General features: G+C 46.4%; 1 protein-coding gene across 1 annotated transcript in view; it reads left to right on the forward strand.

Moving 5' to 3' along the window:
• CDHR3 (cadherin related family member 3) overlaps positions 1-25,754 on the forward strand; it is a 97,217-nt gene that overhangs the window by 23,549 nt on the left and 47,914 nt on the right. Inside the window, exons 4-8 of the mRNA XM_070046274.1 lie at positions 541-638; positions 10,092-10,186; positions 10,963-11,067; positions 15,765-15,913; positions 17,843-18,032. Of these exons, the coding sequence (XP_069902375.1) occupies positions 541-638; positions 10,092-10,186; positions 10,963-11,067; positions 15,765-15,913; positions 17,843-18,032 (637 nt within the window). The remainder of the gene's footprint in view (positions 1-540; positions 639-10,091; positions 10,187-10,962; positions 11,068-15,764; positions 15,914-17,842; positions 18,033-25,754) is intronic.

Here is a 25,754-nt window from a genome sequence, read left to right on the forward strand (position 1 = left end):
TTCACCCTGCCGGCTGAGAACTCTGAAGTAGACGGAATCTATGTGTGGTCCCTTTCCTGAACCTTGGTAGCCCTCCCTCTCCTTTTTTCCATATTCTCTCTGTTCCACTATAAGGCCTCTCATTTCAGGGACTCATTTCTGCTGAGATGCTAAGTGCACTTGAGGGGTGACCTAGGCTCGGTTTAGGAGGAATTTGCACGTGAAAGTGGATCTGGAACTCACACTGGAGGTTCCCACTGGGTTACTTTCCACCTCTCTGTCCTTATCACTCCCCTCCCCCGCAAACAATAGTACCCTAGTTACGTCTCAACCCGGGAGATACATAAAGACTTGACACCAGCTTGGTCAATCCTAGCTCTTTCTTAATTCCCATAAATGGATCCACCCATGCAAGCTGGTCAGTGGTCTTACTCATGGCCTTAATCACTGCTTTCTTCTTTCCCCCAGTGCTTGGCTCGATATGGCTGTCCTGGTTTGGGAATTCCTCGTTTGTTTTATTTAATAAAATGTTTCTTTTTTCCCCTTTGCATGCCGGTATAGGTCTAGACCTCTACATAGTGGAAGGAGCAAAGCCTGGATTCATTTACCAGGTGGAGGCCTTCGATCCAGAAGACACAAGGCAAAACACACCCCTCGGTGTAAGTCTCCTTGCTAAACTGCAGAGGGGCTTTTCTGTGTGGTCTTTGACACAGGAGCCTGGAGTCTCAGCGGGGTGGGCTGGGTGGGGGCAGTGGGAGGAATCTGCTGTCCACTGCCAGGCACAGAGCCCCGGGGAGGCTGGAATGGGTGAGGGGCTTCTGGGGACAGACACCCCACATTAGATCCATGGCTCTGTGTGATCCTGGACAAGTTCTTAATCTCTCTGAGCTTCAATTTCTCCATCTATAAAATGGAAGAATAATAGTATAGCACCTACCATAGTAGGGGGATGGTTAGTATTAGATAACACACATAAAGCCACTTAGTCCAGTGCTGGTGTATCAAAATTGTTCAATATTTTTTAAATTCTAAGGTGATAAAAAACCAGCTATATTATTCTAAAAATAAGCATAAAATGTATACCTCAAAGGCAGGCATTAATACTTCCTTTTCAAGAGATGAAGACAAGCTGCTTGGAGCCTAGTTTTAAAAGAAAATTAGAAGACAGTCCCAGGAGTTCCGAAGAAAAGGAGGATTTCCACAGAGAAAAGCAGGAGACTGAGTCCTGCAGCATTGCCTCGTGGTTCAGTCTGAGACTGCTGATCCCCACCTTTTTAATCAGTTTCCTTAAGGGGGCTGCCAGTGGAGCTCTTGTAACCACTAACACTCAGGCCAAGAAGCCTCTTAGCTTATCTCTGGGCAAGGATGCCTCAGCTCCCAGCTCTGCCCACCGATGGGTGGGTGCACAGCTCCCAGCTTGTGTACCCAACGCAGCGGGGCAGCCCAGGCTGGAGAGGAAAAAACCAAAGCTAATGCCACCTGTCTAATCTTGGAGCAGACAAAACTCCAGCAAACCCACCGTACAGAGAAGAGAATTCTTGAACTATGACACCTGGGGAATCGGTAACGCCAGGAGGCTGTCTCTGCCTTTGCTGCATGATTTGCAGCTTCAACTGGACTACTTTCTCTAACAGGAGGGAGCTTTGGGAATGAACTCCAGAACCAATAGAATATGGTTCTACAGGGTTCGCAACAAAGCTGTTTTAAGATTATTGAACATATCTTAAGTTAGGGAATAATTTGTTATCATTGGAAGGCAATCCTTCTGTCAAAAAAACAACCAATCAACCCATTCGTTCATCCAAGATTCTATCTGCATGAATAAGTGATTAACATGCAAACACTTAGTGGGTCCCTACTACCTGCTAAGAGCAATACTAGGTGCTTTAAATGCGTACTTATTAATAACACACTTGTTTTATAACTTACAAATGTGTTTGTCTGAAAGTAACAGAAAACTTAACCACAGTGGTGGATATGAGATTTGTTTTCCTTCCATAACAAGAAGACCAGAGGCAGGCACGCAAGCAGTCCAGGGCTGGCACAGCTGCTACTCTCAGCAACCTTGGCTCTTCCTATCTTTCTGCTATTTCATCCAGTGTATGTTGGCTTTGTTCTCTCTTTGTTAACCTCATGATTACAAGATGGCTGCTGTACCTCCAGGCTTTACCTCTAAGTTCCAGGCAGGAAGAAGAAGAGAAAAAGAAAGCAGGATGGGGTACAGGATAAAGGAGGCAGGCCAACCCAGTTTGTCCCCCCCCCCCAGTTTGGTGGGGAAACCAAGACCCTCCTGGAAACCCTACCCAGGGGTCTTCTGCTTACTTCTCAATGGCCAGAACTGTGTCTTATGGCCACTGTTGCTTGGTGGTGACCAGGGGAAAAGGGATTCTGGATGGACATTAAGTCAGCAACCCAAAGCACAGTACCACACTTATACATTTAATTCATTTCAACATTTGCCAAGAATCCACTATGTGCCAGGCTTTCTATTAGATGCTTTGGATACAAAGACGAATAAGACACATCTTTGTACCTCAAGAAGTTTACAGTCTGGATGGGAGACATTCATGCATACACCAAATAATGATAATTCAATAAGATCATTACTATAAAGTTTGTACAAGATGCAGTGGGGGCAGAGTGGAAGGAATCTCGGCTGTGAAGAAAAAAATATTTATTTTTAAATCTCCATTTCAATATATATTTCGAAAATTAGGCAGAAGGAACAAGGTCATGGCCCTTTCAAAAATACCTCCTAAGTCAGGTTGTTACCCTTTCAGATGAAGGGAAGCAGCCCAGGTGGGGAGCAAATACAGTAGGTGTTGCTCCCTTAAAAGAAAATGTAATGCCATCCAAAGATATCGGAGAGCAGCTGCAGGCCCTTGGAACCTGGAGCCGGGTGGCTGCAACTGTGGCTTCTGCAGTGAGTTTAGGATTGTTTGGGGAGGGGGCACTGCAGCAGAAATCGTTAATGAAGTATTTAACACCTGTGCTGGAACTGACAGCTGCACAGAAAGTCAACAGCCAGTCCTCAGGAGCAGTGAACATAACCTAGAAGGAACCTTTCTCAGACTAGCAAAAGGTAATAACAGTTCATGAAGTAACATGCCACGGCCTTTGTACATAGACATTTTATTCTGCCCGCTTGGTGGTACTAAATGATATATTTTGCTCCCTACAAGGAGAAAGGAGATGGGTTAATTTGCTATTGACCAAACCTGTGCTTCTCAACCTTAGCTGTAAATTGAAACCACCGGAGGAACTTGCAGAAGCACAGAGATCTGGGTCCCACACCCTAAGAGTCTGATGTGATTGACCTGGGGTGTGGCCCAGACATCAGGTTTTTAAAGCACCCCACCCAGTGATCTCTTGTGCTGCCAGGGCTGAGAACCGCTGCTTTTTTTTTTTTTAATCGAAGTATAGTTGATGTACAATATTACAGGTTACAGGTGTCCAATATAGTGAATCACCATTTTTAAAGGTTATACTCTATTTAGAGTTATTATAAAATATCAGCTACATTCCCCGTGTTGTACAATATCTCCTTGTAGCTTATTTAATACCTAATAGTTTGTACCTCTTAACTCCCTCCCCCTAAATCGCCCCCTCTTCCCTCTGCCCACTGGTAACCACTAGTTTCTTCTCTATATCTGTGAGTCTGCTTCTTTTTTGTTATATTCACTAGTTTGTTGTATTTTTTAGATTCCACACTAAGTGATGTCATCCATTACGTGTCTTTCTCTGACTTATTTTACGGCTTTAAGACACTGTTTCCCACACTCCCCAGGTCTCTCCCTTGGAGTTTTGGATTCTGTGGGTCTGAGATGGGGCCAGGAATCTACAGATTTGCCAGATACCTTGGGTGACTGTTCTGGTCAGAAAGGCTGGGAACACTGGTTTATGAGTGCTTCTCACTGGGTGTTCAAGCCCCTGCATGAGAACATACCTAGGATGCTTCAAAAACGCAGATTCCTAGACTCTGCATCGGAATGCTGAATTGGACCACAAACTTCCCAGGTGATTCTGACGCATTCTGCCATTGGAGAACCACTGACCTGAGTAAACAAGCACAGACTTTAATAAAATACCAAAGCATGTGCAGGAACCCACCTGGGCTTGGTTTGTGCCTGTCATCTTACCTGGTGGGTTCCTGGAGTCACCTTGCTCATGGCAGCGACTAGAGGAGGAAGGATAAATTAAATATTAGCTCTAGGACACCTCCGGAACCTGCAACTCTTTTACAACAAATCCTCCACCCTCATCCAGCTTAATAAAGTGAAACTGTGTTTGTCACAGATGGTGCAAAATTGGGGCTAATACAGAAACCACTGGTATTTGCTCCCTCCCTTTTAAAGAAAGTTCTAAAGCATGTGGTTGTACATTGTTTGGACCCGCACTGACCAATAGAGCTAGACTGTGAGCCAGAAATTAGTGCTGTGCCTTTAAATGTTCTAGTAGCCCCATCAAGAAGGTAAAACGAAACAGGTGAAATTCATTTTAATACAGTTGAACTCCATATATCCAAACTATTATCATTTCAACATATAATCAACATAAAAATGACTCGTGAGATACTATACATCCTTTTTTTCATAGTATCTCTTCGGACTCGTGTATTTTACACTTAAAGCTCATCTCCTTTTGGACCAGCCACAGTGCAGATGCTCTGCGGTCACAGGTGCCCGTCGCTGGTGGCCTCTGTGCTGGACGGTGTGGCTGGGGCCCAGCATTCGCTCCCCTGCCGGTGCACCTTCTGTGCTGTGATGGGTGCAGATGGAGGAGGCTCAGAGGCAAAGCATCAGGACACAGAGACGCGCAGGACGGTCCCTGTGTGAATAATTAGATTTACTGGCATTTCTGCCTGCCCTTTCTCCACCTCCTGAAGGAGGCTCTCTGGGGCCCACTCCCTCCCACCCAACTCCCACACTCCCCGCCCCTCATGCTTGGAAATGGCCACCGTGACTGCAGCAGAGCTTCCTTGGAGACTCGAAGGACGTTAATCAGTTTCGCAGCTGGAGGCAAAGTGATCTAGTGCAGCAATTCTTCCATTAAGGGGCTTTCTCTTGGCCTTTCCATTAGGGAAGGACTTTTGCATAAAGTGAAATGTGCTTTGTCTCCACCAGGGCAGACAAAGGATGAAATTAAAAGAGCAATAACCTTGCTACCAGCTGGGCTACCAGGAGGGCAGCAGGGGAAGCAATTCTCTCTCCACCTCCATCTTGCTCATGGCTCTGAGAAGTGGCATCACCTTGCAGTCTTCCTGAGAGTAGAGTGATCAGCAGATGACTGTCAGTCCCACTGGATGGAAGTTTTCAGGTCCCCTGAGCAGCCCCCTATTTCCTGGCGAGGGAAGGATCTGAGGCCCTCGCCTGGGCCAGGTAATGCCAGTGAAAATCAAGGGATTCTGCTCATCGCCTTCCACCCACCCACCCACACCCCTACTATTCACTGCCCCCAGGCATCTGCCTAACTCAGGAGTCTCCGCTGGAAGTCTTTACAAAACGCTTTATACTCCAGGTCCTCATGAGAATGCTTGAGAAGGGAACAAGCAGTGCTATTTGAAAATTCCCACTCCAAATACACCACCACTGATGATGGTTCATACGTCGGGAGAGATACTTCCTCAAATAGAAGGGCATCATTGTTCTTAAGATTAGTGACGCCTGAATCAAAGAACAGGACCTAGGCTGATCACGGAAGAAGACTGACAGAATACAGGAAGATCTGCAGCTTCCTCAGTAAAGGATTGCATCCTTTACATATCTATAGCATGTAGCATTTATACATGTGGCTCTTCTTAAAAACAAATATTTGTCTATAACCCACCTAGCTCACCCTCGTGATAATAACACACACAAGTAGAGCACAGTTGAGTTAAGGGCTTGCAGTAGGTTTTTTTATGGTAGCTGTTTTTTTCCTCCTAGGCGCCCTTCCCTCCCACTCCCGTCCCCCACCTCCCACCTCTGAGCTGCTTTGGGGTGGAATAGGGGGAAAAGAGAGGAATTGAGGCTTTTATAAAACATTCAGCTTACACTGAAAAATAATAGGACCGTGGCGTCATCTTTATAACTTGCCCTGGCCCAGTAGAGAGATGCTGCCTGTCTGGGCCCTCTGGGTGGGCTTGGGGGCATGTTCTCAGTGGCTGGTAGGGTCATTGGCACTCCCCGGACTTGGGAGGAATAAAGGTCCTGCTTCCCCCTGGAAACTTGGCCCCTGGAAATTGACTGCTCTCTTCCTACGAGCTGGGAGGCTGAATTCTTGTCGCTTGATTCCACTGCAGGCCCGAAAGCAACCGAGGGCTGCAAATCAGCACAGGTTGGATCATTATTCGCCCGTGACTCCAGCTGTAGCGGCGGGGGCGGGGGCGGGGGCGGGTGCCGGCCCGGAGGTGGCGTGCCCTCCCCAGGGAGCCTGACATTTCAGGAAACTGGGCCAGCTCCCTCGCAGCCTTTTTTCTCTCCGCACCGGTGGCACAATAAAGGATGAATGGGGCAGGAAGCCTGCTCATCGTTCTCCACCCCGAAGCTCTGTGTCCGTGAGCAAAACATTGCCGCCAAGGGGCTGCAAAGAGAGAAACCTGGGGTGACGGTAAAGGAATATTCCCTGCGGGGACGCTCGAGAGCTTGTCTGACAAGCATTTGTTCACAGAATTGATCTGATTACTCAGGACTTTTCTTAGCCAGTATTGGAGCAGAGAGGGGCTGCCGTTGCTTTTCATCCTATTTAATTTCTGTTTTCCAAGAACGAATATCAAGGGAGCAGCTTTGATTAAACAAGCCTTTAAAAAGGGAAGAGAATGCCAGGTTTTACAGAAAGCTTTGCTGAGTCGCTGGCAAATGGCCACATGACATAATATTTTTAGTCTATGGATATTATCTCCTTTCTAAGTACCAAACTGCTATTCCCATTATCAGAAGCTCGTAGGTTCAGGGATAAAGGAAATTAGCCTGGCTCTAAAAGAAAAAAAAAATCGGGATTCCAGGAAATCAGCCTCTTAATAAAAATTTAAAAGAAATTCCCCGTGTTCTAATCCTACAGCTCTCTCCCCTTTCTGTCTGCTGCTGTTGCTTTTTTCTTGCTTGCTGAGCCTGGAGGACGATTTCATACCCAAGTCCAGCATTACCAAATTGAAACAGACTTTTTATAAAGGTTGGCAACGTTTTTGTTGTTGTTGCCTTTTTAAGATCCTTTAAGGTGGGAATGGGGGTCTCAGATGGGAAACACGCGAGAAGAAAGCCCCAATATTGAACATTTAACAAATATTTATTGAGCACCTAGTATGTGTTAGGCATAGGGATAGAGCAGTGAATAAAATGAAGCCCCTTCCCTCATGGATCTCACATTCTAACTGGACAGTAGTAGTTAACATACATGGACAGCTTCCCTCTGCTAGGCACTGTTCTAGAACTTTACGTGATCTCCCCATGGGGCATGCCTTATTATTATTCCTCTTTGTTGCACAAGCTCTCATAAAAGGGTAGAACCAGGATTCAGATTCAGCAGTCTGGCTCCAGCCTGGATCCAGAGCCACTTCACGACTCAACTGCCCCAATGTGTGACTCATGTTCCGGATGGGTCTAAGAGGCTGCCTTCTCTGTTGCCCTAATATCCTATATTTATCCCTTGTGGAGCACCTGTCCCACATCTTCTCTGTATCTTCCTTCGATTGACCATCATCTTTGGCAGAGCAGGGCTGTCTGTCATCTCCATATCCCAAGACCTTGCACTGTTTGGGAAACAACCAGCTCCTATCTCCTATCTCCTAGAGCATTTTAAAACACATGTGGAAAGGCATCCCGATTCAGGTGCATATAGTAAATGCCTTGCCAGGGTCTCTGAACTCTGCCATTCCAGCACATCCAGCTTGAGCCTCTGACATGTGGATATGTGAGGATTCTCTGCAGGAAAGGCTCTGCTCACAGAGCCAGGACAGCTCCACGCGCTGCCAGCTGCAGGCCCGGGCAGTGAGCTGGAGAGTTGGTGGGGGGCTTGGGATTTAAACATCACACCTCTGAGTGCTGTCAAGGTGCTTATACAATTTGGAGGGCGGGGTAGCTGGGAGAAGGGCACTTCTTGGCATTGGCCAAATATTTCCTCTTAAAAATGGGTTGGAAGCACCTAAGTAACCAGCAAGAAAGACTTAGTAAAATAAGCCCTTACAGTAGAAGGCCATATCATCATTAACCAACCAGTCTATAAAATGAGACAAGAATATGGGCCAATGCTCAAGCTATAAATAAAAAGAACAAAATATTATAATTGTGGTTAGAACATCATCTCAATTTTTTGGAGGGCATATGTTTGCATAGAAAAGAACAGAACACTTCATGAAAACGATGAGATTTTACAGGTGATTAATATTTTCTTTTTTAGACTTTTTGGTCCCAGTTTTTTGGTTAAAAATATGTTCATTACAATTAGAAAAATGTTATTAAATAATAAACGGACAGTAAACACTTTAAAAAATCGTTTAAAAATCTTTCATTGGCCCCAAAGGAGAGCTTTCATCTATTTTCTGTGCGTTCTCTCTCCTCTACGGGGAGCTCAGCTGCGATCACAACACAGCAAATCACTGGGTTGGAAAGCTCGGCTGACGTTTCCTTTGATTCTAGACTTCAGGGGCTGTGGCTCTGGTTGCATAACCTCCACTTATGATCTGATCCAGAGATCATCCCTCACCCTAGTGGGAAATAATGAAACCTTCTGCCCTTAAAGCCCTTTGGAACAGATGGCTATAAATACGTAAGCCTCACGTGTTGCCGCGCAGCCCTTCACGTTTTCCAGTGTGCCTTCCGATTTAATCCTTACCATAATGCGGACGAGCTGTTGGTGGACTCAGCCCTAAGTTACAGGCAAGGAAGGGACTTGTCCCAGGTCCTGAGGTGAGAACCAGAGCTTGGACTCAGCTCTTCTGATCCAGGGTCTTCCCCTGCTTCTTGACTCCACGATGGGAGCAAGGAAGCTATTCTGACAAGCGCCCGTGGACGGACAGGGGTGGGCCTCCTATGGGCTGGCCCTCAGTGGGATGTGCAAAGAAGCCTGTGTCCTTATCAGAGCAACTGGTGCTGGGCAAGGGGTCCTCAAGACAGCTGGGCTGAGCACTGGGAACCAAGGAGGACAGACCCTCAACTCCCCAGGATGTGCAAAGGCTTGACCAGAGGCCATAGCCCTGAGATGGGATGTTAAAAAACGCGTCTACATCCCAAACCAGCTTCCAACTTGGACTCTAGTACCTGCTAAGGTTCATTCTCTCTAACACTTGTCTCTTTCCTTTTCCCTGCCATCATTGTAATGAATGATGCTTTGTGAACATTTTCACACTGCACCGTATCCTGGGTTCTTTTAAGGAAAGAGACCAGATCGTATTTGCTTTAGTACTGTCCTATTTCCTAATGCATGGGAGCTGTGTTGAAAGAGTGTTGGTTAAAGCCAAGACACCAAATCAAAGCCAGAAGTTGTCCTGGGAAGCAGAAGTGAGAATACAGTGATGGGGATAAGTATGCTGGACTCAGAAGCAGGGAGCTGTTTATGTGTATTTTCTGTAATTGAAGCAGGATCCAGTGACCAGCTTCTCAGGGTGTAGCCGATCAGGGTCAGAGGCTCAGACCAACTGATCCAGAGCCTTCTTGAATCAAGAACCATTAAGCCTGAGAACTGCCCATTTGGGCCTCATCCTGATACATCAAAAATGTTGTGCGAGGGTTTCCCTGGTAGCGCAGTGGTTAAGAATCTGCCTGCCAATGCAGGGGACACGGGTTCGAGCCCTGGTCTGGGAAGATCCCACATGCCGCGGAGCAACTAGGCCCGTGAGCCACAACTACTGAGCCTGTGTGTCTGGAGCTTGTGCTCCACAACAAGAGAGGCTGCGACAGTGAGAGGCCCGCGCACCGCGATGAAGAGTGGCCCCCGCTCGCCGCAACTAGAGAAAGCCCACACACAGAAACGAAGACCCAACACAGCCAAAAATAAATAAATAAATAAATAGCGTGCCCTTTAAAAAAAAAAAGAAAAAGTTGCACGGGCCAAGAATATAAAATGGGAAGTGAACAAACTCATCTCTTGGGGAAAGCTACGTAGGTGTGCTCAGTAATATTTTTTTCCTTGTTTTTTAGTATTTCCTGATTTCCCCTTCAAAGAGTTTCAGAATGTCTGCTAATGGGACCCTCTTCTCCACAACAGAATTTGACTTTGAAGCAGGACACAGCAGGTAGCCTTTGCCAATGACTTTGCTTGAAGTACCTTTTATCTGAGTGTCTAAGGAACAGGCCTAGTGCAGACTGAGGGCAGCTGCGGAGGCCCTGAGTGGTCTGTTGCCTTGCTGCTAGGTTCAGAGGGTAGTGAGCTCCAAAGAGGGATCAGGAGTAAGGCCATTATCTGAAGGCCTCCTTCCCACCCAAAATCTACATCTCTGGATCACAAGATCGAAGGTGTGGGAGGGGGCCCCTGAAGCATCCGGAGGACTGCCTCAGATGCCCTTCTGGCTCTGGAGAGGCAGCTGTCAGAGCTGTTCGCTGACATCAGAGCAGAATGGTGGAGGTGAGCAGGCCTCTGGGGAAAGAGATGAGGAGTAGCCAGGGCTTGAGGGTGAAAACACACAGGCCTTGGGGTCCACACAGGTTTGGCTCTGGGATCTGCAGCAGGTGTGAGAAGCAGGGCTAATTATCTAATCCATGGCAGCCTCAGTTTCCTTACGTGGGTGGATGAGGCACTTTGCCAAGATAACGGGAGCGAGGATGGAGAAAGGGTGTGCAACGTGGCGGGCGGGAGATGGCAGCCGTCAGTAATAACTATAGGATGAGAAATGGAGGGGTGGGGTTTTAGAGATGAGGAAAGAAGGGTAGACCTAGCAGATCTGACTCTGCAGGGGGATATGGAGGGGGGTGGCCAGAAAGGGGACGGACACTTTCCTCCCTCCCTCCCCCTACCCCATTTGCAGTCATGTCAGCAAAGCTTGACTCCCTGACTTGGGCTGTTTCCTGACAGGTACCATCTCATCGTGGAAGTGAAAGATAGCCAAGGGCTCAGAGCCTCCATGGAGCTGCAGGTGAACATTGTGAATATCAATGATGAGATCCCTCGCTTTACCAGGTAGGCCTGAGGGCTTGGGAGGGGGTCTCCGTGGGCCGGGGGGTACCATGTCTCTTAAGTGGCTGAGCTGCCTCAGACACACTTCATGCAAGGCAGAGGGCTGCCCTTTGCTCTGGCCTGGAGGAGAGGTAAGAGGCTCATTTACCTGGACCTCCAGACTTAACATCTTCCACCTCTGTTCCCCCCGTCTCCACACCCCACAGACGTGTGCACCATGGGATTCTGGGTATGGTGGGGAAGGGGTGGAGGCCAGACACCACGCCCCTGGTGCAAGGCTTGCCACTGGGCACATGCAGAAGGCAGAAGGCGGGTACTCGTAGGATAGGAGGCTCACCACTAATAACGGCAGAATCCTAGAGCACGTCATCAGTCCAGGCTCCATAAAGCCCACTGTCAGGAGGTCATCCTCTCCGACTGAGGAAAGGGCTGTCTCGATGGTGCCTAAGGGGCCTGCCCACTGCTGGGTGCTCTAAGTTTCCTCCTGTTGTGGTGGATTCAGAAAGGAGATCTGCCTTGTCTGGCAGCTCCTCCATCCAACAGATGTGAGGAAGGTAAGTGAATCTGGTAGAGGCAGCCTGTGGGAATGTGCCCAGCACCAGCCCAGGCACAAAGGCGAGACCAGAGCCTGTCACAGACAAGGATTTAGGAGGGGGAGATGGGATTCTGAGCTGGCATGTGACCCTGCAAACAGCCTGGTTACTGGTTACAAGACTCCACCCCCCACCGTACCCCACAGTTGCTGAGCCAGGCTCAGGAACCAGCCACAAGAAAACTGGCAAACTCCCCTGCCTGGGTTCACTGTATTCATGGAATACATTCAGCTCGGGAGAGAGACTCCACCAATGAAAAGCCACTGGGCCCCAGACCTATGTAGAATGCTTGCAAAAGTATTCCGAGATTGAGGTATTAAAGCAACTCCACTCACAGGCTAACCAAGTGCCTTTTGGCAAAACGCACCACAATAGTGAAACTTCTGGACGTTATCACAGTCTACAGCCCAGTTGCTGAGTGTCAACATGGAGGGAGCAGCAGCAGAGGCACTCCCACAAAATGCTTGTTGCCAGGTTAAGCTCAGCAGGACGGTGCAGTGCATTTCTGCTGACGGGCTCTTCCAGGAACACAGTACAGGCAGTTTATAAATAATTGTGACATCCCAGCCTGGATTCGGACTCAAGTATTGGCCAACACAGCAATGCGGATTCATCAGTGATCCCCCAGAGGAAGGCGATGGCGGTGGGGCTAGAGCTGACACGTTCTGCGATGCCCTCTCCACACCCCCAGTCTGTGAGGTGGGAAAGCAGACTAATGGGCCTGCAAAGGGGAAAATAATCAGTTCGCCCAAGGGGCAGAACGTGTAGGCCATCTGGTTTGGACTACATCTTCCAAAATAAAGCAATTGGCCTCAGCAGAAAGGGAACATGACCCTGGCTGTTTATTGGGGTCCCCCAGAGATTGCTCTGGAACTCTGGTTCTCATTTTTGGTTTGAGAGATGAACCTCCATCCCAGACAAGGAGGCATGACCTCTGTGACTGTCTAACCATTTTTTAAAAAAACAGTCGACTTAATTTCAAACAGTGTTCCCTGGATGTTGGTAAGGATGGGTCTGGGAGAGCCTGTGATCTAGAAGGATGTGAGGCAGGATTTGGGGCAGGATGGCTGCCCTACTTTGCCAGGGCTGCTCAATTAGAGCCAAGCTAGTCCCTCAGCCATCCTCACTTTCAACAAGTTTGCTCAGTTTCAAACTAGGTACTAACTTTGAGGGTTTCCTGGTTCCCTTGAACGATCATCCTTCTTTTCTCCCAAATCAGTGCTATGACTAACCATAAGTTATTTAATTCAGGATGAACAAAATTAAATCCTCAAATGGACTCAAGTAGACTGAGTTTGAGTGTGAAGTTAGAAATGCAAAATGTGGAAACAACTCTTCTATCTCTACTATTTGTTAAGGTCCTGCAATGAAATACAACCAAAGCAAGTACTATTTCTGCTGTTGAAAATGCCTCACCATTTTTCTCCTGGGTGGTGACAAATGCTGAACGTTTCATGTTCTCGTGATGTGCACTCCAGGATGCTGCCATTATGAAAGTCGGGCAGTTTATTATAAGAGTACCCGACTTACATTCACCCTCTACCTCGCAAACAGTGCTCACTATTCTTGCAAAGAACTTTGTTTTAGAGTCAGGCAGGTGGGTCTTTCTCCCCTTCTGCCCATTTCTTTTGCATTCATTCACAGTCCTTTTCAACCTGGCGCGAGGCAGTGTAGACACACTTTATGGACTTACAGAAGCCATCCCAGGTCATCCTGGATTCACACCCTTTCCCTTGAGTGTGGCCCTGGGTCCAGGCTCTGGTGAGCCAGTGTCAAGGGGAGAAGAGTGTGGGAATTAGTGATATCAGAGCTTTCCCCTGTCGGGGGGGCTGCAGGGGTCCTGGCTTCACCGCATTTGAACAGATTTCTACTGTGGTTTGAGGATAACACTTCTAAGTTAAGTGATATTTTATACATACTTGGGTCTTGGATCCCCAAACCAAATAAACCACAGATTTTATCTTCTGCCAGGCTCAATATCAAGTCAGCCAAGGACAGGATGTTGTACCCGGGGAGTTGTGTCTTCACCAACAGCCTGATCAGTCCTCTTCACGAGGACCTGATTTCCCGGAGCGCCCAGTGTGGACTGGAGGAGCCCGCAGATGAGGGTCCTAAACAGCTGCACTCCTGACGTTTGCAGCGGGATACTTCCTGCGGTGGGGCTGTCCTGGGCATCGTAGCTGTTTAGCAGCATCCCTGGCCTCGACTCACTACACGCCGATAGCAGCCTGCTCCTCTAGTTGTGACAAACAACCTAATCATCTGCAGCTGAGAACCACTGTCTTAGAGGGAAGAAGGAGGGTGGGAGGGAGGGAATTTCTCTCCCAAGGTGTCCTCTGTCTGTCCTATGAGAGGCTGGGAGCCTCTGGCTGTCACCTCTGGTGACTCCTCATAATAGTCCTTCTCAAACTTTAAAGTGCTACCCCGACCCCGACCCCGCACATCTGGTGAAACTCTGGCTCCTGATTCAGTGGTCTGGAGTGGCCGGAGGACCCAGCATGCTCAGGAAGGCAGTTAGGAAGGCGGGGACAACCCCTGGGGTAGCAAAGGCGAGGCTGTGAAGGTCGCACAGTGTCTTAGTGATCTCTGTTGGAAATTAACGGAAGCCCCTCAATGCAGCCAAAGGAAAAAATCCAATACGTGAGAAAAAGGGTCTCTCACACAGTGGAATAAGGGCTTAGTCCAGCCTGGGGAGCCAGGGCTGTCCCCCTCTCTCCTCTGGCTCTGCTTTTGGTTCCTGCCACCCCGCCTCCTCGGCTGCCTCCCACTTTGTCCATCCCTGGACCCACTGGTGGGCGGCACGGATTCCCTGACAACGGTGTGTGCCAGGTAAGTAAATGGACAAACGGCAGCTTCTGTGGGACCCTTGGTAGTGAGAGGTCCAGAGCACTGAGGTGGCTTCTTGGCCTGAACAAGATTACTGTCCCCCATCAATGGAGCGAGCCTACAGGAGGTCGCCCCAGGGGTGGGGGCCGGCCCAGGATCCCGAGAGCAGCCTGGCTGGGCAGGCCCTGGTTCCAGCTGTTCTCAGCCTGCCTCTGACTCCCCTGGAGGTCCCCGCCCCTTTCTCCTCCCTCTGGCCCTACAGATGATGGGACAGAACCGCAGAGACCTTCTGAGCTCATGAAATGAACGCAATCCTTTAGATCTGAGGTAGAGTATTCATTCCCCTCTTAAAGACAATCCCACAAGGGAAAACCCAAATTTAGGAAACTGGTAAATTAAAGATGACTATTTGTCCCACTGAAGTGATTTTCCCTCCACAAAAGGACTTCCTGCAGTGTTATTTTAAACAATAAGCTTCCTTTGGTACATTCAAAATTATTCAATTTACGCAGGTTGTGCAGTTAAAACCTCAAACATATCTGTCTGGTTTCGGGCCTTTTCCAAGGCAGCAGAGGTCTGAGGAAGGTGTGTAAGTTAGCAGTTTGGGCTTACTTTGTAAGAAGTCATCCTTGGAGGGCAGCACGCTGACCTTAGCTTCTGCCAGTGGGGCTCATTTCTCCCTTCAGAGAGCTGACCTCACGGTTAAAGCAACTTGGAAAGGCATACACGTTCTGTGTGTAAATTCTGCCTCCTCAGAACAAAAAAAAAGGGGGGGGGCAGAAATAAAAAGTGAGCAGAGGCCCTGGGATAGAGAAGGTTCACAATGTAATCAGCTTCTGGGGGCAGCCATGGTGTGGGCATCAGGAAGTTATAGTTTTGGATATTGTGTCCAGAGGGATTTTTAAAAGAATTCAGGAAAATTCTGCACACGAACTGGGAGAAGAGAAGACAGCTGGACAGGCCGACTATCCTTATTTTAAAAGATGTTAATGCCAAGGCTGACCTGAAATGGCATCAGGCCTGCGTGGAGTCAGGGACCGTGGCTGGTATAAATCGTTGCCATCGCAGTATGGCAACTTCTTTGCATCCACAGGGATGTGATCTGTGGCAACACAAAAGCCAGTCACCCCTCCTTTCAGCTGCTGAGCTCTCCCTCCCCAACACATTGATGCAACTCCAACAGCTCCACGCTATATTTAGCACGAACTAAAATACCCACCTCCCAGACTCCACCCTCCTGTGCCCCTGAAATGAGCTGTGTCTGCTGTATTTCTGTTCCAGCCCAACGCACGTGTACATGATTCCCGAGGAGCTGGGTCCAGGAGCAATTGTGGCCAATATCACAGCTGAGGACCCTGATGATAAAGGTTTTACCAGCTTCCTCTTCTACAGCATCACTACTGTCAACAGCTATTTCATGATCAATCAGTGTAAGTCACACACACACACACATACACACACACACACACACACATCCTTATGTGCATCCTTTAATTCAGCCATTTGGATTGTTTTACAAATATTTTCTCTGTCTTCTGGTCTGGGGCATGCCTTTCCGTCTAGACTATCGTAAGTTATCGGGGTAACAGGTGTATTTTTTCTTTTGGCTGCACCTCATGGCTTTGGAGATCTTAGTTCCCTGACCAGGGATTGAACCCAGGCCCCAGCAGTGAAAGCATGGACTCCTAACCACTGGACCACCAGGGAATTTCCTGTAATAGGTGCATTAAAAGCAGCTGGCATAAGGTTTGGGGACATTGAACAGGGCCCTGTGTCGACAGCTGTATCATCAGCTGTATCACCACTCCACCTTTGAGGCAGGTGGCCATCTAAGGATGGATGAGTTCACTATCCTGAGGGTACCTTGAAGTCTCCTGAACAGAGGATTCAGATCAGCACTGTCCAGAAGAAATACAGTGGAAGCCACACATGTAATTTTAAAGTGGCCACAAAAAGTAGAAACAGGTGAAATTAATCTTAACAAGGCATTTTATTTAGCCCAATATATCCAAAATATTATCACTTTAACTTGTAATCAAGATTTTAAAGTTACTCATGAGATATTAATTCTTTGAAATCCGTTGTGTGTTATACTTACTGCATCTCAATTTGGCCTAGCCACATTTCAAGAGCTAAAGAGCCACGTGTGGCTAGTGGTTACCATATTGGATTGCGTCAATCTATTGATACATCCATCTGCTGGATTCCTGGGAGATTTTCCCATCTAAGTATCTTGGTGCAGAGAAGGAGAGTTTCTCCCTCTTAATGACCATCTTTTAGTCCATACCAGGCAGGATGCTGCGTGATCCACATGCATTCTATCTTAAGTACCCAGCAGAACAACCCAATGAACTACCATAATCCACATTTTACAGATGAGGAAACTGAGGCTTGGAGAGAAACTCGGACAGGTTAAGTGACTCATCCAAGGTCTCACAGCTTGTAGGTTGTGAAGCAGCGATACAAATCAAAGCTGCCCGACTCCAAAGGCTGCGCTCTTCCCTACTCCTAGACTATACACCTCATAAATCCCTGTCACATCACCCAAAAGGACTTAACTTTACATAATGATTTTGTGGAGGCCAGCACTGGACAATCCCAAAAAGACAATGTGTTACTCGTCCCATAGGCTTTAGGGCAAAGTTTACCTGTGCCCAGGAGAGACGGCAAAGGCGGTGCTGTCTGTCATTGAGGACCTCACTCCAGTGATCATGGCAGGATGGACAACTGTGGTTTAGAATTCTGTTCATTCGAGTATTGCAAATTGAGCTTTTAACAAATACAGTGGGGTTTTTTTGTAGTATATTCATTAAGACTCTTTGGTTGCAAGTAACAGAAACTAAGGCCAGCCAAACCAAGCAAGAGAAAAAAAAAGTAGGGGACACCTATCACCAGGATACTGCATATCTCATGAGAAAGAGTAAACAGGGCACAGGAAGGATGGGAAGCAGTGCTGCTCCAGTGACCTCAGCAGCTAGAGTTCTGGCATCTTATCTGTAGCTCCACTAGGAACCTGACTTGTGTCTCCCAGTTACAAATTCTCCAGAAAGAGAACTCAGGGGTTGGAGTCAGCTGTCTATCAGTCCAATGAATGACAGGCAAGGACAGCTGCCAGGGGGCCTAACCCTGAGGCATGAGGTGCAAAATTCTAGAAGGATCAGGCCAGACACCCCAGTCAATGTCCAAGACAGGAACTTACATGAGGTTTTTTTTTTTAATGTACTTGTATAAAGAATATTCTCTTTGTAAGCCAGTCCTCACATCAGAATGTTCTTTTCAAATGTACTCCAAGTCTCCACCTACCTTTGACTCTTCATTTCTCTCCAAAGAGCCATATTCTGACCTTTGCTTTCTAACAGTGACTGGGACCATCCAAGTGGCGCGCAGGATAGACCGAGATGCAGGTGAATTAAGACAAAATCCTGCCATATCTCTGGAGGTTCTGGTGAAGGATAGACCCTCTGGGGGTCAGGAGAATCGCAAGCAGATAACCTTCATTGTGGAAGACATTAATGACAACCCCTCGACATGTACCAAGTTCACCTTCAGGTATTTGCCTTCTGAGACACATGTGGGCATGTCACCTCTTTGGGGGTGCTTGGTTTTTCTGGTATAGTCTGGCAGGGACTGAAGGATTGTGGGCACCTGCGACACAGCTCAATAATATAAGTAGATTTGAACTGTCCCTTTAGGTGAGAGATTTTCCTTCCTCATCCTTTTTCTTCCCTCTCTTCCATTTTCTTTCCTCTTTGTAATCTCCCTTCTCCACTTTCTTACTCTGTTAAAAAATATTTTTATTTTGCTCTCTTCCAAGAAGAAGATATAACAATTATAAATATATATGCACCCAACATAGGAGCACCTCAATACATAAGGCAACTGCTAACAGCTATAAAAGAGGAAATCAACAGTAATACAATAATAGTGGGGGACTTTAACACCTCACTTACACCAATGAACAGATCATCCAAAATGAAAATAAATAAGGAACAGAAGCTTTAAATTACAAAATAGACCAGATAGATTTAATTGATACTTATAGGACATTCCATCCCAAAACAGAAGATTACACATTCTTCTCAAGTACGCACTGAACATTCTCCAGGATAGATCACATCTTGGGTCACAAAGCAAGCCACAGTAAATTTAAGAAAACTGAATTCATATCAAGTATCTTTTCTGACCACAACGCTATGAGATTAGAAATGAATTACAGGGAAAAACATGTAAAAAACAAACACACGGAGGCTAAACAATATGTTACTAAATAACCAAGAGATCACTGAAGAAATCAAAGAGGAAATCAAAAAATACCTAGAGACAAATGACAATGAAAACATGACGATCCAAAACCTATGGGATGCAGCAAAAGCAGTTCTAAGGGGGAAGTTTATAGCTATACAAGCCTTCCTCAAGAAACAAGAAAAATCTCAAGTAAACAATCTAACCTTACACCTAAAGGAACTAGAGAAAGAAGAACAAACAAAACCCAAAGTTAGCAGAAGGAAAGAAATCATAAAGAGCAGAGCAGAAATAAATGAAATAAAAACAAAGATCAATAAAACTAAAAGCTGGTTCTTTGAGAAGATAAACAAAATTAATAAACTATTAGCCAGACTCATCAAGAAAAAGAGGGAGAGGACTCAAATCAATAAAATTAGATATGAAAAAGGAGAAGTTACAACAGACACCACAGAAATATAAAGCATCCTGAGAGACTACTACAAGCAACTCTATGCCAAAAAAATGGACAACCTGGAGGAAATGGACAAATTCCTAGAAAGGTATAACCTTCCAAGACTGAACAAGGAAGAAATAGAAAATATGAACAAACCAATCACAAGTAATGAAATTGAAACTGTGATTAAAAATCTTCCAGCAAACAAAAGTCCAGGACCAGATGGCTTCACAGGTGAATTCTATCAAACATTTAGAGAAGCACTAACACCCATCCTTCTCAAAATCTTCCAAAAAATTGCAGAGGAAGGAACACTCCCAAACTCATTCTATGAGGCCACCATCACCGTGATACCAAAAACAGACAAAGATACTACAAAAAAAGAAAATTACAGACCAGTATCACTGATGAATATAGATGCAAAAATCCTCAACAAAATACTAGCAAACAGAATCCAACAGCACATTAAAAGGATCATACACCATGATCAAGTGGGATTTATCCCAGGGATGCAAGGATTCTTCAATATACGTAAATCAATCAATGTGATAAACCATATTAACAAATTGAAGAATAAAAACCATATGATCATCTCAATAGATGCAGAAGAAGCTTCTGACAAAATTCAACACCCATTTATGATAAAAACTCTCCAGAAAGTGGGCATAGAGGGAACCTACCTCAACATAATAAAGGCCATATACAACAAACCCACAGCCAACATCATTCTCAATGGTGAAAAACTGAAAGCATTTGCTCTAAGATCAGGAAAAAGACAAGGATGTCCACTCTCACCACTGTTATTCAGCCTAGTTTTAGAAGTCCTAGCCATGGCAATCAGAGAAGAAAAAGAAATAAAAGGAATACAAATTGGAAAAGAAGAAGTAAAACAGTCACTGTTTGCAGATGACATGATACTATACATAGAGAATCCTAAACATGCCACCAGAAAACTGCTAGAGCTAATCAATGAATTCGGTAAAGTTGCAGAATACAAAATTAATGCACAGAAATCTCTTGCATTCCTATACACTAATAATGAAAAATCTGAAAGAGAAATTAAGGAAACACTCCAATTTACCACTGCAACAAAAAGAATAAAATACCTAGGAATAAACCTACCTAGGGAGACAAAAGACCTGTATGCAGAAAACTATAAGACACTGATGAAAGAAATTAAAGATGATACCAACAGATGGAGAGATATACCATGTTCTTGGATTGGAAGAATCAATATTGTGAAAATGACTATACTACCCAAAGCAATCTACAGATTCAATGCAATCCCTATCAAATTACCAATGGCATTTTTTATGGAACTAGAACAAAAAATCTTAAAATTTGTATGGAGACACACAGACCCCGAATAGCCAAAGCAGTCTTGAGAGAAAAAAATGGAGCTGGAGGAATCAGACTCCCTGACTTCAGACTATACTACAAAGCTACAGTAATCAAGACAATATGGTACTAGCACAAAAACAGAAACACAGATCAATGGAACAAGATAGAAAGCCCAGAGATAAACCCATGCACCTATGGTCAACTAATCTATGACAAAGGAGGCAAGGGTATACAATGGAGAAAAGACAGTCTCTTCAATAAGTGGTGCTGGGAAAACTGGACAGCTACATGTAAAAGAATGAAATTAGAACACTCCCTAACACCACACACAAAAATATAAACTCAAAATGGATTAGAGATCTAAATTTAAGACCGGACACTATAAAACTCTTAGAGGAAAACATAGGAAGAACACTCTTTGACATAAATCACAGCAAGATCTTTTTGGATCCACCTCCTAGAGTAATGGAAATAAACAAATGGGACCTAATGAAACTTAAAAGCTTTTGCACAGCATGGAAACTATAAACAAGACATAAAGACAACCCTCAGAATGGGAGAAAATATTTGCAAATGAATCAACGGACAAAGGATTAATCTCCAAAATATATAAATAGCTCATGCAGCTCAATATTAAAGAAACAAACAACCCAATCCAAAAATGGGCAGAAGACCTAAATAGACATTTCTCCAAAGAAGACATACAGATGGCCAAGAAGCACATGAAAAGCTGCTCAACATCACTAATCATTAGAGAAATGCAAATCAAAACTACAATGAGGTATCACCTCGCACCAGTTAGAATGGGCATCATCAGAAAATCTACAAACAACAAATGCTGGAGAGGGTGTGGAGAAAAGGGAACCCTCTTGCACTGTTGGTGGGAATGTAAATTGATACAGCCACTATGGAGAACAGTATGGAGGTGCCTTAGAAAACTAAAAATAGAATTACCATATGATCCAGCAATCCCACTACTGGGTATATACCCAGAGAAAACCATAATTCAAAGAGACACATGCACCCCAAAGTTCATTGCAGCACTATTTACAATAACCAGGTTATGGTAGCAACCTAAATGCCCATCGACAGACGAATGGATAAAGAAGATGTGGTACATATATACAATGGAATATTCCTCAGCCATAAAAAGGAATGAAATTGGGTCATTTGTTGAGACGTGGATGGATCTCGAGTCTGTTATACAGAGTGAAGTAGTCAGAAAGAGAAAAACAAATATCATATATTAATGCATATATGTGGAACCTAGAAAAATGGTACAGATGAACCAGTTTGCAGGGCAGAAATTGAGACACACATGTAGAGAACAATGGAATGGACACCAAGGGGGGAAAGTGGCTGGGTGGTGGTGGTGGTGGTGTGATGAGTTGGGCGATTGGGATTGACATGTATACACTGATGTGTATAAAATTGATGACTAATAAGAACCTGCTGTATAAAAAAATAAATTTAATTTAATTTAAAAATTAAAAAAAATAAATCAATGAAGTCCCTTGTGATTCTGGGTTAATATGACTTTTGGTAAACAGTACTGTCTTTCCACTAACTATTTTGTCTCAATGCCACAAGATGAATAATTCCCCAAGTTAGCTTCATCTCTGTGGTTTCTTAATAACTAGTCTCCAGTATCTTGGGAGTGTGAAGGTGGTTCCTCCTGGGGGTGGGGAGGGCATCTCTACAGTGACCCTTGCTGAGAGAATGTCCTGTGTCTGGAGCAAAGCTGAACACCAGAGCTGGTCTCACTTTCAGATCTCCCTAGGGAAAGAGTCTCCCTCTGAGATGATCTTTGGTTTTGCAAGTTCATTTTTTAAGCTCTAGGTAACTCTGGACATAGACCCGATACATAGTGTGGCCATGCAAAGGACAAAGGACCCTAAACAAAGATTATCTAGGATAAGCAGTACAAATACAAACTCCTGGGGCTTCCCTGGTGGCGCAGTCATTGAGAGTCTGCCTGCCGATGCAGGGGACACGGGTTCATGCCCCGGTCCGGGAAGATCCCACATGCCGCGGAGCGGCTGGGCCCGTGAGCCATGGCCGCTGAGCCTGCGCGTCCGGAGCCTGTGCTCCGCGACGGGAGAGGCCACAACAGTGAGAGGCCCGCGTACCGCAAAAAAAAAAAAAAAAAAAAAAAAGAGATACAAACTCCTTTATTATGCTCTTCAATGTCCCCCCGTTTTCCCCAGTGGCATGCCCAGTATAGTGCTAAGAATCAAGTGGTCCTGAGCCTGGCATCAAAACAGCTAAACCCTGTTCTGGACATACCCTACTTGCCTCTTCAGATCTAGCTCCCAGCCTCCCCCACCCTGCTCTGTGCCCCAGGAGGCTGACCTCTATGGATATCAACTGCTCCCTTGCCCTGCACCTTCCCATTGGCCCACGGGAAGCCCTGGAATGAGGGGGAGAGAGAAGTCAGGGTATTTATCCCCTGGCTCCCTCCCTGTCAGCGGCATGAGCCCCTCCACCTCCTGAAGGTCTCAGCTCCTATTAGGCCGCCCTCTGCGCACAGCACCCTCTGTCCCTGGTTCCGGTTTCAGGAACTGCTCCCTCCTCTGGCTCCTTGAGGCCTAGCACTGGAAAGGGAGGCCCACTCTTCCTAGACCTAGACCATCCTTTGAAGTTCCCATGTACTGTGTGTACACGTTGTAACAGTCCCTTTACTAAACCCTCCCAGAATTATCTTAATTTGCCATCTGCTTCTTACTGAGGCCCCTATCAAAGCAATAATGGCCTTGACCATGTGATAGGTTCCTATCCCAACCCCAAGAACAGAGTCTGTTTGATGGGTGAGAACAGTTGTCATGGACAGTTAGGACCGTGACTTCCACACCATTTTCTGCATAAATCAAACCCACCACTGTTAAGAGAAGTCTGGTCCCTGTGATGGAGCAGAGGTGATCCACAGAGTCACTCTTCCACTTTCTTTGAAAATCTAAAGCTATGCTAGTGCCTTTGGGTGGCTCCAGTGCATCTTGGGAAATTCTTCTCCTCATGTCCTGCTCTTCTAGACCCTCCTGCTTTCCGCTTTGTTCTCCTGCCCTAAGAGGTGGGGGAAGATAGTTGAAGTGTAAGAACTCTGGGTATCAATGATTGGAGAGGACTGTGCTATCTCCAATCTTCCTGGTCAATTTTCTCCCCTCAGTGCATTTCTGCTAAGTGTGTACTGTGGCTTCCTGTGGTCCAGAGTCCCCTGATGTGTGAGATGACAGTTTACAAACTGCATTCCGTATTAGCTAGTAAAATCACATTTTGATAATCTTCTCTCCAAATTAGCCTTGAAGGTCAATGCCAGCCAGTAACTGAACTAATTGTATTTATTACTAAAGGTAACGCTAAACAATGTTCCAGGAGAGCTCTGGGCTTTTCCAGTGGGAGGAACTTGCAGTTGTCCTGTAAAAGCCAAGATATGAGGAGGGGCAACAAAAGGGCTCCTCCCTCAGCAGTCCAGGAAGTGAAAGGTTTTATTCCCAAACCCCAGCTTCGTTTGCATACTCCAGGGAGGGGCTGGGAAACCCTGACCCTGCATCACCCACCACTCTCCCCCGCCTAGCATCTCGTCCATTCCCACCACACCACAGTGGAAGCACCCGGGCAGGTCAAAAGCAAGCCAAACGACAGCACTGGCGCTGCCATGGGCTCTGGCAGCCCTGTCCCTGAATATTTACTCTTTCTTCAGGGCTCTTGGCACAGTGCCTGCGGCAGAGTCTGGGGGAGCAGGTAGAATAGGCTGGGAGGGCGTCAAGCACCCAGTGGATCCCACGAGGCAGGTGGCTTTGTGCCAGGTCCCCTGCCATCCCCGTGGGCCCATGCAGGCTCTCAGGAGGCCGAGAGACAGAAACAGCCCCTGCGGCTTTCCCAGGCTGGTGATGAATGAGCCCAAGGCCCTGATGGAGGCATCAAAGGCCCCGTGACAGAGCCGCTATGGTTGTAAATCGTCAGGCGCTTGGCTGAAAGCGCTTCGCAAGCTGTTTGTGAGCCAAAGGCAGAGGATGTCGGCTGTGCCTGTCACCTCCAATTGGGGGGGGAACCGTGGTCAGATGGCTGGGAGTGAAAGCAGCCCGCCTTTGAGGCAGGGAGTGATGAATGCGGGGGGAGTCGTTTTCCAAGTCATGCGTTTAGGGGAAAAATACCAAGTGGCAGGGGAAAATGAAAAGAACATGCCAGGTGGCCCTAAAGGGCCAAGTGTGAAGGCTCTTTTGGAGGGCGTGAAATGTCTGGCTTCAGGACCCTAGAGTCTTTGGGTGATGCAACCTTCCGGCTTCTGCAGACTTGTAATCAAGGCTCAGATCACTGAACCCTCTGTTGGCCTGGAGAGTCATTGATAGAACCGAAAGTAAAATTTACTGTGACTCTTAACACTGACAAGGGGATGGTGCCTGGATACATCAGCTTTCTGCGACAGGTCTTGAAACCACCCTGAATCTTTCTTCATCTGTAAAATGGGGACAAGAACACAAACCTCTAGGCGATGAGGGGATTAGAGATAGAGTTTTTAAAGTGTTTGGTAGGATACCACATATAGTTGGTATTTAACAAATAGTATCTATTCTAAGTATTTATGAGTAAAACCATGACATTGTGCCATCAAGACAAGAATGGAAATGCTCGGACTCCAGTCCTCCTGAGACACAGAGACATCATGGAGATTCAGTTACACCTGTGAGAAGGACCGCTTTCCCAGAACAAACCCAGTTATCCTCAGCAGCACAAAAACAACCTTGCCGTCAGACTTGGCTCCATGTTTGCTAAGCCCATTTTAGCTGCCATGAAGAGCTGATGTGGAATGTAGAAAGCAGCATAATTCTGTTTCAGAGAGAGGTGATAGTACAGAGGATTAGAGACACGTGTTGATGCTCTGAGAACAAGATGCCAAGACAGGATTAAATGTGCGAGGCTTTTATTAGTGGAAATGCCTGTGGGAGAAGATGGGGAGAGAGCTAGACTAGGCTGCGAGGGTCATCAGACCGTGATGCAAGTCTGACCTGAGTAAAGGAAGGAGGGAGGGTGCATGGGTGGGAATGTTCTAGTCTGTTCTGCAGTCCATGAACTTGGCTAGGGCATTGGGGAATCCTGGAGCCAAAGTCAGCTGTCACAGGACAGCAATGAGTCTGCCTTAGTATCTCTGCCCTCCTCTGTCGTTGGTACACGACCTCACTGCAAATACAGTGATGGATTTCATAGCCCAGCAGCTGGGGTCTGTGGTCATTCTATTCCTGCAGCTGTAGGTCTTC

The sequence above is a fragment of the Globicephala melas genome, chromosome 9, assembly GCF_963455315.2.
Source record: "Globicephala melas chromosome 9, mGloMel1.2, whole genome shotgun sequence".
Taxonomy (NCBI): Eukaryota; Metazoa; Chordata; class Mammalia; order Artiodactyla; family Delphinidae; genus Globicephala; species Globicephala melas.